The sequence below is a fragment of the Sabethes cyaneus genome, chromosome 1, assembly GCF_943734655.1.
Source record: "Sabethes cyaneus chromosome 1, idSabCyanKW18_F2, whole genome shotgun sequence".
NCBI classification, from domain to species: Eukaryota; Metazoa; Arthropoda; class Insecta; order Diptera; family Culicidae; genus Sabethes; species Sabethes cyaneus.
In genome coordinates, this window is record NC_071353.1 from 69,707,858 (window position 1) to 69,724,325 (window position 16,468).

Sequence of the window (16,468 nt, forward strand, 5' to 3'; positions counted from 1 at the left end):
ACTGTTCTAATAAGCCAGTCGTCCAATGTTCGAATATCGACTGGGAGAGGCTGCAAGAATCTATAGGATCATACACTGAAACAAAACCATGGTATTTTCTGAAACCGCTTGCTTTTTTAAAGTACCATGAAAAAGCTATTCAAATTTACCATGATTCTTGTACAAACAACATGTTCTCAGATAATTTTACCACCTTTCATCGTAATGTCTAGTAATTTTGCCTACGATTCTATTATTTTTGTTATTCATCGGAGTAACGCCAAAAGTAGCGTATAGTGGTTTCGACTAGAACAATGTTTAAGCTAAACAAAAATCTTTTAGCCAAAATTCACTTAATTTTACCCTCTTATATTGTAACAGTTACTGTGGTCCTTGTTTCAGTGTAGTACTAGCCACTCAATTGTCCTGTATTCTTTTGCAGTTGTCTGTGAAGTCTGTCGAAAAACAACAGAAAACCATGTTTCGCAATCAGAATGTAGAACCTAGTTCAAGCTTTTACTGTATAAAATATTTACTAGAAAAAAACCGCGAGAAGTTAATGATAGCGAACATAACTATTTAAAGAACTTCATTTATCATAATCGACCATTTTTTATTAGCCGGAAAATTTATTCACTATAGAAAAACGTCAGTTTGTCATTCTGAAAAGATTTTTATTGAATAACAACTCAATACATTAATTTCCAAATTTGGCATAACGGTCATTTTAGAAACCCATATCTTTCTTTTCAATAGAAGTGTCTGCCGGAAGTATTCCTACTCCTACCGTCGATGAAACCAAAACGTCACACGCTGAAATTACATTGAAATCTGCCACACTACCTAGAAGGAAAATTGGTAAACCTGATACACATTCAGATATTCAGGTAAGAAAGTTTGTTTTTCAATGAGAATATTTTCACAGTCTCCATTAAATCACACAGCTGGGCTCGCTACCTCTCGCACCGCAGCTTCCGTCTATGCGTTTCTCAACTGAAATGCAACACCAGGTGGCAGATCTTCGCAGTGCACCTATTCGCGAACAACCGATTGCGTTTACCACTCAACAACGTTCGAACAGTCTCGAACCACAGGTCAAAGAGCAAACAATACCAGTTCAAAAGCCACCTACGTATCAACGAACGTCGGGCACGTTTGGATCAACACGAGGATCCCTTTCGCGGCAATCTACCAACGATTCAAACGATTCAGATACCACATTATCGCAAAGCCAAACACTAACAACTGGAGCGAGCAGTGGGGGTATAATGCCTATCAAGAAAAGCCCCCGTGAGTTTATAATTCCTATTGCTGTTGAAGGAGGCGGTTTTGTTACACCACGAGCCAACAGTCTGGAACCATCGGAATCAACATCAGCCAGCACATCTACTGGTTTCAGTACAAAATCTCGTCTTGGTCGTACACGTAAGATAAGGTAAACTCAGCCATTACTTTTCATGAGATCAAATTAGACATTAGTTTCACATTTGCGATGAAAAAAAAAGATTTAAACGTAAGGCCAGGGACCTTGATCAAGACAGAGATTGTTCACTTTAATACTAATACTTCGCCGAGTATACTTTTCATCCTGAAAAAATTCCAATCAGAGGCGAAATGATTTTTGGAGAAAAACAAACTATTAACACAACCGCGCCTTAGCAATCTATAAAGCGATTATAAAAGTACTCAACATGAAGTAAATTATTGGCACATGTTACTTGTTGCGGCACAACGATATATGTTCCAAACTCCAGTGCAAATCGACAAAATCTGGACTGGCTAGCCAATTGGCACCACTACCCAGAAAATTACCGGTACTTTTGATAAGAACTTTCCGTATTATTACTATCTGCGTCTACTCTATTCCAATCAAAACAACTCTTAACGATTTCTCTTAAAGTCGTGTATCTATTGAAACAATTCGTCTACGTTTTAGATTTTGGTTATGTCGTTTACATTTTGTGAACGCATATTTTTATGTGCTTGATATCTAACCTAACCTAACCTTTATCAATCTATCCCCTTGCCCCATTCTATATCACTTCTGAAGTGGTTTTGCCTAAGTTCTACTCCGTATCCGTATTTGAAACCCAAAAATGCAAATATATGTGCGTACTTTCGTATCCGTGATTTTTTCAACCACTGAACCACTGTTTCAGTCGAAACAGTTTCTAGGGCCCAACTTTCGCCAGGTGTATGATGGGAATCTTTCCAAGTAGTGCCTGCCACTGTTCATACGTCTACGTCACGCTCCGTTTTCCGTTGGTACTCCGCCGAAAATAGTCCACAACACCTTTCGTTCAAACACGGCAAGTGTACGTATGTCCTCCAAAAGCAAAGTTACTATCTCAAACCCGTAGAGGACTATAGGGCTGATTAGCGTTCTGAACATCTTTTTTGTGCGGCGGCGCATCTTTGATCGAAGCTACTTTCGGAGGGAAAAATAGGTTCAACTTCCAGCTTGAATACGTCGTTTGATCTCCTTATTCATATTGTTGTTGGTGATAACCAGAGATACCAAATATATGAACTCATCAGCTACTTCGTGTTCATCGCCGTCAATAGTTACTGACCGTCGGAGGTGCACGTTGTTTTCTCTGAAGCCTCTTTCTATAATATGCATTGATTTGAAATCCAATCCTCCTAGCCTCCGTTTTATGCATTGCGTAGATTACCTCCGCCATCCCAAGGTTTCTAGTAATGATGTCGAGGTCATCTGCGAAGGCTAGGAGTTGACTAGTTTTGCTGAAGATCGTTCTTCTCGCCTCGATACCCGCTCGCCGGATCATACCTTCAATAGGGATGTTGAATAGCATATAAGATAGGCCATCTTCTCGCCGCAGTTTTGCGCGATTCGGAGTGACTCGAAAGTGTCCCCGAAACACGCACGTAACACATCACTCGCTTCAAGGTAGCTTTGCTCAACCGCGTCAGTTTTACTAACAAGCCATTCTCGTGCATTATTTACCATAACTATTCGCGATCGACTGTATCGTATGCTGCCCTAAGATCTAAGCATATGTGATGCGTGGACACGTTGACTTACGATATTTCTGGAGGGGTTTTCGGAGAGTAAAAGTTTGATCCTCAGTAGCACGGTTTGGCATAAAGCAGGCCTGGTTCTGCCTTACGTATTCATTTGCTATCGGGGATAGACGACGTAACAAACTCTGGGAGAGAACTAATTAAAAGTTACCTCAATTTTGCAATAAAACAAATTTGCTAGAAGTTTAATCCATGAAACAATTTTATTTCATTTATGTGTGTATCGTTTATAATTATCAAACAAACTAACATTACTTATTTGGTCTGCATGAAAAATTGGCGAACTTTGGAGTTTACCCTTACCATGAGGGTCAGTGCAGACTTGTTGGCAACCAATTTAGCTGCGTTTGTCCAAGATTTACGAAATTTATCTATAGTTGTTGCTTGTTGTTTGTTCTGGGACAGCTCTCTCTTAACCAAAACCCAATATCGCTCGATGGGGCGTTACTCTGGACAGTTAGGTGATTTTGCCTCCTTCGGTACAGTATGGACTCCATTAGCATCATACCATTCCAAAGGATCTTTGGTGTAGTGACAGGATGCCAAATCAGGCCAAAACAGCGAGGGTACATCATGGCTGTGTAGGAACGGTAACAATTGTTTCTGCAGGCATTCTGTACGGTATATTTCCTTGTTAACCGTTCCCGTTGTGACGCCATTCCGTTTCATGGCAGTGGAAAAAGACATACCAGGAAGCTGTTTAAAGTCTTCTAGGATATACGTTTCATCGTCCATTATAACGCATGGAAACTTCGTTAAATATTCGCGATAAAGCTTACGAGCGCGTGTTTTGGCCGTCGTATTTTGCTTATCATTACGGTTTGGCACAGTCCTCCCTTGAAAGACTTCATGCCTTGTCTTTACTTAGAAGTGTGCACGAATGTTGGCGACATTTTTATTTTACGAGCAATGGTATGTACAGAAAGATCTGGTCTCCTCCGTAATATTTGTTTTACCTTCGCATCCTTGTGGTGGTTCCTCAGATCCGTTTTTGTTCCACTTCCCTTCTTCCTAGCTGTTGTCAAGTATCGGACGATTTTAAAACACTGTGAACAGTGCTTGGAGGAAATCCAAGCTTTTTAACAAGTTTTCTTAACGAGAGATCCGGATTTTCATTGCGACCGCACAGAAAGAACAGACATACGTCTACCACTCTGCAAAATATTTCACTCATTGTTAATGTATTTCCGAAGTTGTGTCTGTTTAGGGGTGTCCCAATTTTGTCGCGAACAAGCCTTACGTTGAGCGTCGTAGATAGTGATGTCCGAAATTTTCAATTATTCGATTACCGATTAATCGGTTAGCGTTGTGTGGATTAATCGATTAGTTGAGTATTCGTGCTAGTAGTATTCGATTATAAGTATTCGAATATTTCGTTTAATAATACGATTAATCGGACGATAATGAACGATTAATGGAGATTATTCGCATTTTTGACGTAGGACTACGTCTTTGTTTACTATACTGGGACTGGGTAGCACTTTGTGAAAACGAAAATAAAAGTGTAACGTTTGAATGAAAGATTTCAAATGCTAATAACTACTATACTACTGAACGAAACTGAACAATTTATATGTCGTTGGATAGATAAAATTACCAGTAATTTTATGGGTAATAAGAGAGCAATTTTAGGGGGGCGTAAGAGGAGGGGCTCCTATACAAATGAAACATAAATTTCCTCAAAACTCGAGAACTAATCAAGCCAATGGAGCCAAATTTGGCATGTGGGGGTTTTTGGAGGTAAGAATTTTTTTTATGGTGTACTGAGACCCTTTCCCCTGCTAAGAGGGGGGCTCCCATACAAATGAAATACGAATTTCTTCATAACTCTAAAACTAATCAAGCAAATGGAACCAAATTTTGCATGCGGGGGTTTTATGATGGTTTGAGACCCCTCACCCCTGTGGTAGGAGAATTAGGACTCTCATACAAATAAAACAGAAATTTTTGCGTATGTGCCATATTTTCTGCTATGTAACAAGCGGTGATTTAATGATAACATGGATAGCAACGGTGATTAGCTGTGAAAGTAAACTAGTAAAACCTTCTCGGAACAAAAGACACTGAATCGACGCCGCTAACTTACGTGCCCGTTGTCATTCATGTCAAAAGAGAAGGACATTCGAATGGCACATCCTATTTGCGATGAACGTGCTTTGGCTTTAATGTTATTTGTAACCAGTGACCCTTTTAAACGCCACTAGCGAGTTAAAGTAAGATTATTAAAAAATGTCAAGCTATGCATAATCATGTTTAATGCAATAATAATCTGTGGGCTGGTCATTCATTACTATTTCAACCTTTATGATGCACACAAGCGATTTTTAAAAGAAATCTCTATGTCTCAATGGTTGCAGGCGTTGTACTTATGAACCCCCATCCACGTATTTTCAAAGCCACCAATGAAGAATTGAATCTGAATATTTTTTTCTTCTCTTTCAAACATTCTCTTAAACAATGACACTGACATATTCTTATAAACAGACATATGCCAGAAATGCAGTTTACATTAGTGTTTGATCTAATGATCTGATATAGTCCTACGTCACCCTTTCGTACAACCCTTAGGGCTGTATACCTTGTAATTTTTTATCCCCTTTGAACTATTCGATTAATGAGTTACTCGTGCCGGCAGTATTCGATTACAAATTATTCGATTATTCCATGCTCTTATCGATTACTCGATTAATCGGGCGATTACAGGATATCACTATTCGTAGCGTAGCAAAATCTCGAATACCAGTTAAAGAAAAAGTTTTCCGATTTATTCTGCTACATTATTTAATGTAGCGATTAATGTAGCAGAATAAAACTGAAAACTTCTTACATTCCCCGTCAAACCAATCATTTCGTAACCGTTTCTTAACCTAGTACTCGGTAACTCGCGGGTTGTCTAGTTTGCAAATGCCGAGGAGGAAGGCTTTGTCACGAGGTATATACTGATAGTTTTAAGCAGGCTTCATTCTCGGTTTTTCGCTCAGTAGATGCTCAATTGACTACAGCACCTCTACTAAACCGGATTCGAAAAAGTAGTGTAAAGGGCGATTATAGAGCTTATTATTATCTACACTATTGTTGAAGAAAGTATAGTTTTATCTTTTGTATTTACGGCGCTATGCGATTGCTACCCCGTTGGTAGCCAAATGAGCGCTCTTTTTGCTACCAACGGGGTAGCAGCCCCATAGCACCGTAAATACAAAAGATAGAACTATACTTTCTTCAACAATAGTGTAGATAATAATTAGCTCCACAATCGCCTTTTACACTACTTTCTCGAATTCTGTTTAGTTGAGGCGCTGTAGTCAAATGAGCATCTACTGAGCAAAAAACCAAAAATGAAGCCTGGTTTTAAGTGTACGTGTACTGCTACTAAGTAATGGTTTGAGTCGATATCTGTACACTCAAATCTCGTTTTACATCCACTATTGGGGGGTCGTAAAAAGTCGGTCGTAAAAAAGAGGACGTTAATTTAAATTTTGGACGTAAAACGAGAGGACGTTAATTCAAATTGTGGACGTAAAATGAGAGGACGTTATTTCGATATGATTTCGATTTTTCTAAAACTACTTAATGATTTTTGACGACGACGTTAATTTAAATATCGGACGTAAAACGAGAGGACGTTAATTCAAATGTTGGACGTAAAACGAGAGGACGTTAATTCAAATGTTGGACGTAAAAAAGTTAACGGTAATTCAAATTTTGGACGTAAAACGAGAGGACGTCAATTCAAATTTCGGACGTAAAAAAGGTGACGTTAATCGAAATCACGTAAAATGAATGGACGTAAAACGAGATTCTAGTGTAGCCCTAGGAAGCGTACGTTGGTGATGTTCGAGATAAGCCGGCCATCGATGAGAATATGGTTCAATGTTCGTTGATAAGATGCTCTCTATGTAGCCTTATGGATATCTTTGCGGGGAAAGAAAATGCTTCTTACCACCAGGCCTTGGGAAGCTGCAAAGTTGATGCATCGCTGGCTGTTGTTGTTCGTGTCGGCGTACAGGCTACGGAGCCCAACCACCTACCAAGTCTATAAATTGCTTCCCTGCCGATCTGAGCGTTTATATCCCCGATAATTATCTGATGTCTCGTAGCGAGCAACTGTCGTACGTTTCCTCCAGCTGCGCCTTAAATCGGCCTTCGTATAAGTTTCATCATCGAGTAAGACACATCCATCGTGTTTAGTCAGCACCTCGTCGTACAGGTACAGGTATAGGTTGTCCTATATGTTGAAATCTATCACTCCGACACTTGGTTTACACTTTGCGGGCAGTCGTCTCCTTACGTCTCTATGTAATTTTTAAGGTGAAATTAGTCGTTATCGATTCTGCCAATTTCAAAAGCAGTTCTTTTGTTTGAAACAAAAATTCTGTTCATGAAAATATGTTCGCTGTGTTCAGATTGGCAAGAAGAATGCAGTATTTAAATTTTTATAAACAGAATCCTGCTTTTGGGCCTAAAAACTGCTTTTGAAATTTGGCTCTCCGACGAAAAGTTAATGACTGTTAATTTTGCCGTTAATTACTCACGCCGCAGTTCTTTTACGATAATCTAGCAGTTGTGTCAGTTCTGATGACACTGATGGATTTTACAGGTGGCCGTGTACAATAGATCTATGGAAACAGCTAGTTTTGGAGTAACAACATCTGCTCTGCTCTGCTCTCACTGTGTTGTCTTATAAATATAATTCCAAAAAACTAGGTCGCGTTTTGCCTAGGCTTAAACATTTTTAAGTACAAGCTTTCACAATCAGCTGGAGTTTTAATTTATTAAATTATACATTTATAAAAAAACAATAAAATATTATTTCCCGCTTTATATTTTCACAGTTCTATATTAGGCGACAAAGATGTGGAGGATGATTCGTCATTCCCGAGAATAAACAGACATGCGTCACTGAACAGAGAGAGTGATTCAGATGAACCACGATTCCATACAATGCACAGGTTAAGGTGAGCGGTGCGATATAATAATAATAGCATCGCAACTAATTTCCTGAAAATCCACGTTTCACGTTACAGAAGTTCACGTCCTTCACAGCGAAGTACTGTCGAACTAAATGATTCGGCGAGTTCTGGAGAGGAAGATGATGACGATGGTTTTGAAATTTTAACAGCTGAAAATTTGTTTTCGACGCTGTTGTCGAGGGTGAGTGATTTGTTTGTTTTCTTTGAAAATAAATATAAAAACTGGCTGTATTGGTTTGTATTGTATTCAGGTACGTGCATTGACTAACAGACTCAACGTAAACGAACCACATTCAACTGGATTCCCATCATCGCGTTTCATCAGCAATCTTCGTCAATCTCAAGCTCCATTTTGGCATCATCATGATCCTTTTTCTAGGTAAATATATTTCATTACAAACTGTTTACTTATTTTAAGTAGCATTAGGTTTAAACTCATACATTATATAATTATTCAACTACATATTTTATGTTTGGTTGAAAAACTGTTTCGATAGTCTAATAAACATTCATGTATTTACCTACAAATATGTCAACGAAAATGCACTCTCCCGCCTTCGTAACATTTCTAAACTAATGAACGCTCGCGAAATGAGACGTTGTAGCTCTGTTAAAGATCTGGGAGTCACACACACACACTTGACATCAAGCTTAAGCTCGACGAGCACACTAACATAATAACGTCAAAAGCGTATGGTGTATTCGACCTCATTCGATGGATCACTTCGGATTTCAATTATGTCTACGCTTTAAAAATGCTTTACTGCACCTTATTTCGAAGTATTTTGGAATACGCAGCACCAGTGTGGACACCGTCCCGAGCAGGAGCGAAAAGCAAAATAATATCAAAATGTATTATGGAAATCGAATAGCTCATATCAAAATTTGGTCTTGATTTGGCTGACATAGTTGATAAAATAACAAAAAATAATATCAAAATTTTGCTTCTTTAAGGCCAAAAAATAACTACTTGTGTTATTTGAATAGCAAAGCAATAACATAACTGTATTCAGAGTTTGGAATAACATATTTTATTCAACAAAATAAAATTTTATGAAATAAAATGAAATTTTATGAAATATATCGAATATCATTTTAAGGCCATAATATGATATGATAACAAAATCAGCTATTAAACTCATCTTACAACCACTGTTTTAAATATCTACTCAATAACAAAATGTGTTATCAATGTATCTCCATATCTATTTAATAACAAAATATAACATTATACTTCAGTTTGATATTGTTTTTATATTATTTTGTTCTTCGCTCCTGTTCGGGGTACTACGCAGGGAAAATTAATTCAGGCGGAAAAAGTTTATGAAAATCGTTGTCGGCTGATAAAACTTAGCACGCTTGCCGAAAGAAAACGGACGTCACAGAGATGGCATGATTACGTTCTGCTAATGGGAATTATCGACAGTAGGATGATTTATGCACAGAGAACAGATTAACAGGCTCGAAGGAAGTAATCGATTTTTTGTGTGTAAAATCTGTCGGTAGCGCCCTCCAGAAATAGTTTGCCAAACGCATAAAACAATATCCATGTACCTTTATCAAAATTTTTTGTGCAGGAGTTACATAGCAGCGATGGCAGCGACATCAAGATTTAGTTTGTCACTTACTGCTCGAGGGATGCTCTATTGAAGGATTACTCGTACATTACATAAAAACCTTTTACACACTTTTTGTCAATTAACTGGTAGTCTGTTCTCTGTGATTTATGTATTTTGCATCGTTTATCGATATCACCTTCTGCAGCCAAACGTTGCTAGCCAACATGCTAGTCCGATGAGCACACGCATAGCGACCACCAAACTATATGGTACAAGATTCTGACGGATGCCATCGTGACAAGAGTTGAGGTCGACCGGGCGGAGGGGGAAAGTGAAAGCCTTCGAAAAAGGCCTATTCGTTGAAACATTCAGCGCAGAGAGCAATCGCTCGAACCTGAGTACCAATGCCCTAACACGTGCATATGACTCAACCATGCCTAGAACCGGGCAGCCAACGAACGGTCGTCGCTCGGTATACTGGTAGAATGAGACCGTCGGTTTCCTTCGCTCCAGATACTACAGAGCGAGAAGGCGCATGCAGAACCGATGCGGATTTCGAGGTGTGTGGGATTAAGTTTAGCGCGGCCAGGTTGGCGCTCAACAAAGAGGTTGTAGGCGTAGCAAGAAATCTTGTTTTCAGGAGCTATGTCGTGATGCGGATTCAAACTAGATGGTGATGAAAAAGATTACAGGTGCATCTGCAGAAGCGGTCCTGTAGAAACCTGCCCATAAAAGCTGTCCTGAAGAAACCTGCCCATAAAAGCTGAAAGTCATCGTTAACGGGTGGCAATTAAAATTTTGGAATTTTTTTCTCAAGCTGTCAAAAAAATTAACGATACATTGTCCATTGTTGGAAATAAATTAGTGTACATATGAAAACGTCCGTAATCGGCTGTCGGGACAACGGAGAGGATCCGAGTATCCTTCAGAATCATGACAGCTCGCGGATGCAGAAATCGTGATCTCCACTCTATTAGCTTCGGCATCTCTATTGCACCAGCTTCTACCAACCGTACAGCGTAACATGCTCACAGCACAAAAAACGTTACGACAAATTGAAACGTATCGAACGTGTGGCAGCCAGGGATGCCACATATAATTCTGTTTTTTTGACGTAGGACTACGTCTTACGGCAAGTATTGAGATAGGGTGTCATTCCAAAAAATCGAAAAATGCGAGCGTCACGAAAAATGAAAGGTTTTGAGCGCTAATAGCTCAGCAGTTTTCCGATCGATTTTCAATATTCTTACACCAATCGATCGGAAAATCTTCTAAGAATTGACTCAAATGAAGAAAAGTATGGATTCTTGATGTTGAACTATTGAAAAATTGAAAATAATGAACCTATGTTTTACTAGAATTCTCGCTTCGTGATTGGTTGGAAGATTCTATACGATGATCTAAACCTCTACCAATTTGATATCTGAGCTTGGGAAGTAAGCCAAAACAAGAGACAAAGCTTCCTCATTTCAACAAGATTTCTTAACACCGCGGTTCAACCTAGACCATTTTGATGTCCTTGCTTGGGAAGTACGCCAGAGAGAGTGACAAAGCTCTCTCGTGCCAACAGATTTCTTGAATACGAATGCTTGCCGTTTCATTAGAAGTGTAGTGAAAAGATGTGCTGTTGATAAAATAGGATTGAATTTGTAAAATCCCTTCAACGTGGGAAACCACGGATAATAAAAACAATCTTTAATTTCAGTAAGGTAGCAGGAAAGCAATAGTTTGTGTTCTTGATTTTGTTAAATTGTTTTCAAATGGACAATCTTTTGAGAATTGAACGTATGCAATGTTACTACTTTGATATATGTTACATACAACGCATGTAGCATGTATATATGTTACATATAGCATGTATACATGAAGAATCGAATGATTACAAGCATGAATACATGCTACTATCACTATACAAAGAGACTTACGTAGTCCTGCGTCACCTATATATGCGGTCGTGTCTTGTACACAACCCCTCTGATTTTTTTGTTGGAAAAATCTGACAATCTGTACGGCGAGGAAAAATATCTGTGCAAAAATCTGTCCAATGCAAAACAATGAGAGTGAAAGAGATAGAGAGTCATTTTGCTGACTATTTCCGTCTCTGTCACTCTCATGTAAAAGCTCAAAAATCTGTTTAATCTGTGTAATTTGGCGAAAATCTGTATTCTATGCATAGGGTAACCAACGTATTTTGGACCCCATCAGCAGCTGTACAAAATTTGGACACTTACAGCCAAATCAAATGGAAGTGTCCAAATTATGTACAGTTGCTGAAGGGGTCCAAAATAAGTTGGTTACCCTACAGATTCTGTACAGGCGATTTCTTTCAAATATCTGTTAAACACAGAATAATCTGTGCATGTGGCAACCCTGGTGGCAGCAACAGTTAAAATCTATAGTTAAAATTAGTTAAAATAAAAATATATACGGCTACGAAGTACGGAAACACTGACCACTACAATGTGAGTTTAAAATTAATTATATTATATTCTTTAAAATGATTGAAACGATTATTACAGCTTTAAGCAATTTACATTGTCGCGCTAAGGGACTGTGTTTTTTCTAACCTCACCGTGAAAGAAAGTTCCACGACATCGGCTGTTCGGCGAAGCTTCCGTTTGATGTCGGAACAGGAGCGTTGTACGGCCGTCATGTCAACTTTGCGAATGCATCTCTTGATTCTACCAATCAAATGTTTGCAATTCGTGGTTCTCCAGTTATTTTTGTACACCTAGGAACTCAAAATCCCGAAGAAATCTGCAATTGGGCGCACTGAGACAGATTTATCGGGTCGTGGTTTTTGGGCAAAAATGGGATCGAATGGGTATTCAGGGACGATTGTGTTTTTTGGCGCAATGTGAAGATGCTTCATCCGGCTAAAACACGTATTGTCCATCTACATGATGTTTTTGTAGAAACGGGATCAAAATTTTCTTTAAACATGCGTCTGGAGCACATCTTAATTGGTCGGTGTTAAATTAGACCGGGCCAAGTCGCAAAATTTAAAAAAATGAGTTAATGACAGCAAACGATCAAGAAATTTCTAAGCTACATATTACTCTAATCAGACTACATAAATGTTAATATTTTTTGAAACGATGGTTCTACAATTGATAGAGGGACGGTAGGGGAAGGTAATGAAAATTATTTGCGAAAGGAGGGGAAAGAGTGCAAAGAAGGGGGAGGGCGGGGGGTGGGGTAGGTAATAGGTAGCTACGCTTAACAAGTTGTCGTTGTGGCTCCTACCTTTTGTCCAATGCTGGAAGGTGCATGGGTCGAATCAAGCTATAATCAGAGATTATAACCGGATTTGAACTTACAACACCCGCCAGGGCGTGTGCTCGCTGGTACCCGTGTACCTTTGAACCATAGAGGCGCTGGACAAAAGGAGACTGCGCAACCCGCCTTATTAATGTAGCGACGTATCTGGTTTTGGGTTATTTTTAGACACACAAATTGTGCCTCTTCCTCCGTCAACTGTAAAAACCACCGACCGAGAAGGTTTAGTCCAACTTGTTTTTACTTTCAGGACGACGACACTATGCATTTACGACTTGCAAGGTACTGCGTGTGACGTAGTTACGTTGTTTGTCCGTAAGCGTGTTAGTCCGCGATCCTCAGCGCGGGTTTTTCGGAGAAAAGGCTCCGTTCCTATGAAATAGACCAAACTCGTGTATTAGTCTTTGACCTTGGAATGCGGTCAGGCATTAATATTAATATTTTTTGAAAGGATGGTTCTACAATTGATGGAGGGACGGTAGGGGAAGGTAATGAAAATTATTTAAGGAAGGAGGGGAAAGAGTGGAAAGGAAGGGGGAGGGTAATAGGTAGCTATGCTTAACAAGTTTTCGTTGTGACTCCTACCTTTTGTCCAATGCTGGAAGGTGCATCGTTTCAAAAAATATTAATTCCTTTAACGAACGTTGAATTTTGAATTTGCACTACTTATAAAATTAGGTGTTAGGTGTTGCGTCCTGGATCGGCAGAAGATATTGATCGGTATTGGTATTGGTATTGGTATTGATTTTTATTAGAGAGTGGTTTTAAACCTAGGAGTTCATTCGCCACTCTATTGATCGGTATGTAGTTCGCAATGTTTTACCATGTGTACTGCATTAATTAATGCTTAATGCACTTCCAGTAAGTGGTTGGACTGATGAGAAGAATCGAGTCAGAACCGAGAAGAGCGATTCCACGGAGTTTCGCAAAACGATTTTAATTTGTCATTTTTGATTTAGCTGGAACTTTGCATAGATGTTCTGTTTAAAAAAAGATGTCATTTTATCATATCAGTTATTTTTTTAAGATCTCGAATACTTTTTCAAAAGGGCCTAACCAATAATGCTACAAATGAATTAAATATTTTATATTGGAAAAATGGTTTGTTTAATCGAAATGGTGTCTGTAGCAAAGTTGTAGATAATAAAATTGACCTTCTAAAAAAATACGTGCACTGTAAAAAAAATTTGTTTGTTGGTATAAAAAATAAAACTAAAAAGGTCAATATTTAAAAAAGCGCTTTTTTCCAAATTTTTATTTTTTGACATGTTAAAGGTAACAATATATACTACTAATTATAAAAGTCTCATTGCGGGCCAATGAAGCAAATAAGTTAAAATATTTTGAAAATTTTGCATTTTTTATATTTTCACCAAACATGTTTTTTTACCGTGTATAACTTTTTCTAAAGATTCGAATTATAATGCTGTATAACATTGCTGATGATATCGAATCAATTTCATAAGCCGTTTTAGTTATTAATCCCGAGAAAGGCGATGAGTGGTGTTGTACGCCCACCGCGACTTCTCGTTTGCCCATTAACCAATAAAGTTGATGTTCGGATAATTTGATTCGGTACACAGATTCTCTGTAGCACTTTTTCTTGTTGCTCAAAGATTTAGTCTTTCCCGTAGCTCTTAACTATCCGAACAATTCACGGGCAACCACGGACAATCGTAAGGCAGATCTTTCGTTACTCTTATAGGTTAAATCCTTTTAATCCGTCGCGGCAGATGAGTTGGTATTGGTGCAGGTTCTTCGTATCGGCAGCAAACTCTGGTTACTCGCAGCTATCCGCACTTTCTACAGGGGTGCAATTACCCCTGTAGAAAATTTCTTACCCTTTAAGTGCTCGCCAAGGGTACCCGGGTACCCGCAAATTGAAACGCTTGTAACTTTGGCAATATTTAACCGATTTGGACCATAATACCACCTAAATATTCAGATACTTATTCACTTCCAGTGGGGCTATAACAGAACCGGAAGTGGTTCATCTGGTTTTCGGAAATCCGGTATTCCGAGGATGTGTTCAGGAATTAAAACACTTTTTATGATTTTGGATGTAATCATAGTAATATGGGTATCCAAAATTCCTCAAATTACTCCGAAAGGTAATTTCTCATAGTTTCAAAACAGTATAATGATTTACCCTCGGAATGGCGATTCTGGAACAAGTGCCCGTGGTACCTCATGTGGCCACAGAACTGTTTGGATTGCAACACTGGCAATATGGGTATCTAAATTCATGATTTTTTCCGGAAGGTCGTTTCTGATTGTTTTATCTCTATTTGATGATTTTGCCCCGGCGTGGTCATTCCGGAACATATTCCCGTGGGCTTCACAGTGGTCCAAACCCAAATAAACGTGCGCATTACAGTTTTGAGTGATAAAACTTGATTTTAAGTTTATGGAGCCTTTGCCCGAAGAGTTTCTTGAAATTAAAATTTCTATCGTTTATTGAAATTCAAATTTTGATTAGTCTCCCTAAAAGTGAAATAAAAAATTTATTTTTCTTCTGTTTCAACATAACACATTGATGTGTTCTGCAAAGTTTTAGAGCAAATTATTACAAGAAATTTTGTTAAAGACAGTAACCTTCTATCTCTTCAACGAAGATAGAAAATCCTTATTTTTCTTTAAAAATAAATTGCAATGGCCTGAATATAATAAAAAATAAGGTCTTGATACAATTGAATGTCGCTGACAAATATTTACACACCCTAGGAAAGAAAATATAATTATTGCACGCAGTACGTTGTTATGAATTTTACTGCTAAATGAGAATTTTGAGGAATAAGCAACTAGTATTTAAAAATATAGTCAACTTAATTATAGATGTTACTAAGAAATTAAATTATTGTTGCAGTAGAAAGGCTAGGTCACACCGCTAGGTGGATTAATTCGGGTTTTTGTTAAATATTTCACTAGCTGCTTTTGAAAACACTAGATTAAACTGAAGTAAACTGTATTTAGGTTTTATAAATCATAAGTTCTCTCTGGAGAAATTAAATGAACCACTCCATTTCACTCTGTTTTTTTTAACAATATCAAATGTTTTAGTAGTACAATGAAATCGCTTTTTACGCGGTTTGTTTTTACGTGAATTTCGGAATTTACGCGGTTTTTTCACGCGAATTTCGGAATTTACGCGGATGTGCTCAACCAGTCCATTTTTTCACGAAACGTTGAAATCCATGAAGTTTTTTTACGTGAATTTTTGGTTTTTTTACGCGAATTTTGGAATTTACGCGGTTTTTTTTACGCGAATTTCGGAATTTACGCGTTTTTTTCGCGAATTTCGGAATTTACGCGGAACATATCCTTCGCGTAAAAAGCGACTTGAGTGTATTCGGAAATGTTTGAATGTAGTTTTACTTTAATTTCTGTATTTTCTGATACACAAATAAAAGAATTAAGCTTTAGATTTACTTGAATTGTCTTGCATTGTTACACTGGTCGTTGAATTCTGATGGTATGCTTTAGGCTTCCCTTAGAGCCAATATAAGCTGGCTTGGCGTTTTCCTTGCTTATGTTCAGAAACGTAGTCTTTTTGGTTAATTAGCATGGTTCATATTATCCCCAAAAAATTGATTAACTGTTTTAAGGCTGTAGCAGATTTGCGTGTTTTCGTCATAG

General features: G+C 38.2%; 1 protein-coding gene across 1 annotated transcript in view; it reads left to right on the top strand.

The window, feature by feature from the left end:
- LOC128733161 (STE20-like serine/threonine-protein kinase) overlaps window positions 1-16,468 on the top strand; it is a 75,396-nt gene that overhangs the window by 46,626 nt on the left and 12,302 nt on the right. The window contains exons 6-10 of the mRNA XM_053826805.1: window positions 736-866; window positions 924-1,414; window positions 7,857-7,979; window positions 8,049-8,175; window positions 8,246-8,373. Of these exons, the coding sequence (XP_053682780.1) occupies window positions 736-866; window positions 924-1,414; window positions 7,857-7,979; window positions 8,049-8,175; window positions 8,246-8,373 (1,000 nt within the window). The remainder of the gene's footprint in view (window positions 1-735; window positions 867-923; window positions 1,415-7,856; window positions 7,980-8,048; window positions 8,176-8,245; window positions 8,374-16,468) is intronic.